Source organism: Olea europaea, chromosome 10 (assembly GCF_002742605.1).
Source record: "Olea europaea var. sylvestris chromosome 10, O_europaea_v1, whole genome shotgun sequence".
NCBI lineage: Eukaryota > Viridiplantae > Streptophyta > Magnoliopsida > Lamiales > Oleaceae > Olea > Olea europaea.
In genome coordinates, this window is record NC_036246.1 from 13,058,110 (window position 1) to 13,062,387 (window position 4,278).

General features: G+C 35.0%; 1 protein-coding gene across 3 annotated transcripts in view; it reads right to left on the bottom strand.

Annotated features, from left to right (window-relative positions):
* Positions 1–2,444: 2,444 nt before the first annotated feature.
* LOC111401289 (zinc finger CCCH domain-containing protein 6-like) overlaps positions 2,445–4,278 on the bottom strand; it is a 9,403-nt gene continuing 7,569 nt past the window's right edge. For all 3 annotated transcript variants that reach the window (XM_023028966.1, XM_023028965.1, XM_023028964.1), the window contains 2 exons: positions 3,971–4,095; positions 2,445–3,845 (listed from right to left, as the gene is read on the bottom strand). In XM_023028966.1, coding sequence (XP_022884734.1) covers positions 2,810–3,845; positions 3,971–4,095 — 1,161 coding nt within the window. In that variant the 3' untranslated portion in view covers positions 2,445–2,809. The remainder of the gene's footprint in view (positions 3,846–3,970; positions 4,096–4,278) is intronic.

A 4,278-nucleotide genomic window follows, 5' to 3' on the forward strand; every position in this document is an offset into this window, starting at 1 on the left:
TTATTTTACATGAAAAATGTCAATTAAAGGAAAATATTTTATTTACAATTAGGCATAGAATTTGTTCTCATTGCTAATAAAAAAAAAAAAAAAGTTGCCTGAAATTCCAATTTTCACCAAACCCATAAGAATTGGATTTTCTCAAAAATCTGGAATTCAGGCATTTGATTGGAAAACTTGGAAATTGAATTCCATGGTAAAAAAATCTAATCAAACAATGCAAAATGTGGAAAATGAAATTCAATTTTCACTTTCCATGAAATTAATGGCCAATCAAACAAAGCCTTACTGTTTATACTTTTTCTTTTCTCTCAGCAACTACATTTGCTTTGAACTCTTGTACTATTTTCTGTTGGGAGGCAACTGCACTATTTAATCATCTTGTACCTCTACAACCCCATAATAAGAGTCTGTTTGAGAGTGATTTTGAGAATTAATTTTTTGACAGTTAGGAGAAAAGTTGGATTCATCTATGAAAGAAGAAGTCAAATATGACGGTTGAAATAGTGAAATAACGGTCAAAAAATCAATTTTTTAGGTCCAAAATTAAGGCCCAAACAGGGCCTAAATGAGAGAGCGTAGTAAGTAGCCACCCAAAATGTCCTTTTTATGAAATGACTATTTTTTATAAGTATTCAGAAAAGACTGTCCATACAACAATTATTAATTTTTTTTGCTACACCATATTTTAGTGGACTTTACTATATGGACATCGAAATTTACATGATATATTACATAATATTATATGTTATTTTATCATTCTTTCGTCTAAAACTCAGACAACATTTTTATCCAATTTTTTCCCTCCACTTCATTTTATGTCATTCTTTATATACTATTTTTATGTACAAGTGACATAATTCTATTTTAATTACAATAAAAAATTATAATTTTGTTCATTACTGTACTTATGTCTTCAGCATTTTTTCCTCGCATCATTAGAATTTGCTTTCGTAAACAAAAAATGTGATGTAAATATTGAGAATGGCCATTTTTAATGATTTTATTTTGCATATGCAATTGAAGTTAATTTTCAAGAAGGAATAGGAATAAATGAAGGTTAAAATTTAATTATTTTTTGTGTAATTTTTGTCTTGTTCCTTCGTAACTTGTCTTGGAAAAGATCATTTAGTCAATATTTTTAAAAAGTGATCATTTATTTTTTCTTTACTAATTAAAACAATTTGTTTTTCCGTTATGAAGAATTATTATGTATTAGTATTTAGTGTTAGAAAATAATTAGTTACTCTTGCAGAACTTTGTAAAATAGTAAAATGCAAAAATAAAATTTATTGACTGATCGAGTCTCGTAATAGCACGATATCTTAAAGTGAAATTGTCGGCCAATAACTGCTGCGACCTTTGTGGACAATTATTCCAAGGGTGCAAAGATCACAAACTACTTGTGCAGCAATCACGAATGATTTTTTAGAACTCTCAAGTCTACTCCAAAAACAATATGTACAAGAGTGTAAAAATCTCAAAATATTAAAATTTATAATTTCGTTTTTAATGTAATTTTTTCAAAATCAGATGTGTATTTGTACAGGCAAAATGGATCTAACCGCGTCCATCATGATCCAAAAATATGAATAATGCCCTGAGTACAGGGCATTATTCATATAGAAGGGCCCTCACTGTAGAGGCAGGTCGGTGGATCCGACTTGTATTAAAAAAAAAAAAAAAAAAAAAAAAAAACTGCACGAGCCCCACCATTGTGTCTGTCCTGGTAGACCTGTGACCCTCTGCTTGTACTTGAAGCACGGTTGCAGAAATATTTGCAACATTTAATGGCTTGGGGTTAATGGATCGTTAAAAAACGATTATATTATGCTGGCTAGTTAAACACATTAAATAATTTCAAAAATGATCAAAATAAAATAATAATAATAATAAAATTTAATCAAGGAAGCTCAAGGCAAAAACTTCTTTATTATTGTGCGGAATGTGACTTGAACCCCAACCTCCCACACAAAATCCACACTTTCCACCAATTGAGCATTTCCTGTAAATTAATTATTTTCTTCACATATTATATTTATTGTATAAATATCTAACATTTAATACAAAAGAGATTTAATGAAAATACAACGGTGAGGAATAGTGTCTTAAGCGAAAAAACGGGTCTTGAAGTTTTACTGATCCCACATTTGAAATTCATGATACGGATGCCGATCGAACCGGCCAGTCCGAGTTAGTTTTGATAACACTGAATTTTATTACTCAACTTCGATCATTCAAATATTTCTTTTGTTTCAAATTAATCGTTGAACCATTTTTTTCTTTTTTATCATTTTGTCATCCACACTGCTAACAACACTTCTTTCTTCTAGAAAAATATCCATACTTCTAATGCATGAAGTTTTAGAAGAATTGGCACTTCAAGACACTTATTCACGATTACCATTACTTTGAGCTCACAAAATTACTATTGTAAATTGTACTTGACACCAAAATGCTCGTCTATATATAATACACATGTTCAAGATTCCAACTCTGTGGTGTAGCGTGCCTTTGTCGTGGACCACCGGGGAATCATGCTATGTATAGAGAGTGACAACTGCGTCTTACACAAGGTCGATCCCATCCAGTTCATAATATCAAACACCCCGTCAAGATAAACACTAGGAAAATCAGAATCCACCTTTCACAAAACGCTACGTACTATCATGATCCACGAATAAAATAATCCATTCCAGATAAGCATATATGTAATATGAATATATTCTCTTTGCAAAAAGTAAAATGAGATGAAGAGATAAAATGCCGAACTAAGAGAATTCCTCTCAGAAAATATATGTGAACATTGTTATCTCCCCGTAATCTCCCTATCCATTTTCATTCTCTTTGTACTTTGAACCTCTGGAACACTACTGATCCGCGGCTGGGACGATGTTTCATGCAGATATGCACAGTTAGCCCCATTCCTGCAACCCCTTGCACTATTGAAATATATGCAAGGTCTCATAATCTTTAATTTCGGGTCACTAGATTTAGCAACATTTAAAGGTTCTTGGATTGTGCCTATTTTTTGATTACCAAATTGGGGTAACCTATCTTGTCTTTCTGCTCCATGCTGTTGAATGAGGCTCTTATAATAGTTGATGTCCTTCGCTATGGGAGGTCTAGCAGATGGAGTGGGCGCTAAAATGATGTCAGGTACTGATGGCCGGATATTGGGAATCGGTCCTATTGTACTTAGAGGAAAGAAAGCTCGACTTGATGTAGCCGGAGACGAAATGAGTTCTGGTCGGGGAACATGAGAAGAAGGCGGATCTCGTCTATTGATAGTACTGGAAGATGGGTTGGGCAATTTTATTGTGCTGGAAGAGGGAAAATTATACGTGCTGGTTGATGGCATATTTTGTGTACTGGAAAACGGCATATTCTGCACACCAGTGAGTGGCATATTTGGAATGCTGGATGCTGGTACATTTTGTGCGCCGGAGGCTGTGCCATGGTTTGTAACAAGTTGCTCAATCATTTTAGGATCATTGAGAATTTTTATGAGCAAGTTATGATCAATCAAATTTCCCTGATCATTTTTCGACATCGCTGCAGTCAAGGCAGCATGTGCAGCAGCTACATTATCAGGCTGCACACAAGGGTCTCTACCTGTTTCTGGGATTTTATAGGCATGGGGATCAGTACAGCCACTAACCTGAGAGGAGGAAGTTCCATTGGCCAATAAACGGGGCTGTGAGGCCATGGGAGCAGTGTTTGACTCCATGTAGGCAAGTGGAGCATCTGGTGCAGCATCCTCATCCTCAATAGGAGTGATTGGAATCCGAATGGTATTGTGATCATTCTGAAGCGAGTCTTCCATGCCCACTGACACCGAAGGGCTGCACAAGGGTAGCAAACGTTTCATTAAGAGAAAGGTATGATCTATGTAATAAAAAGTAGGCTTAAAGCCTATCCACCACCAAAGAAAATTAGGAAAAAGGAAACTTAAAGAGGAGCATCACACTTTGCAGGAATAGACGACAGACGTGGATAAATTGCTTCAAGCACTCTCATCTCCCGTTGATTTTGAGCTTCCACTTCTTTACTCTCTTCCCCAGCAACCACTCTCCACTCACCATCCACTTCAAACTACAAAAGAGACGTGAAAAATGCAGAAAAAATATCATCATAAGGCATGGCTTTTACACTGCAAGTACATAATGAGATACAAGTCAACTCTACAAGGAAGATGAATCCCACCCAACCCCTATTTGTGGACTGCATAAAGAGTTGCTGAACTTGAAAACAAAGCTTTCCAGCAGCAGAAAAGGA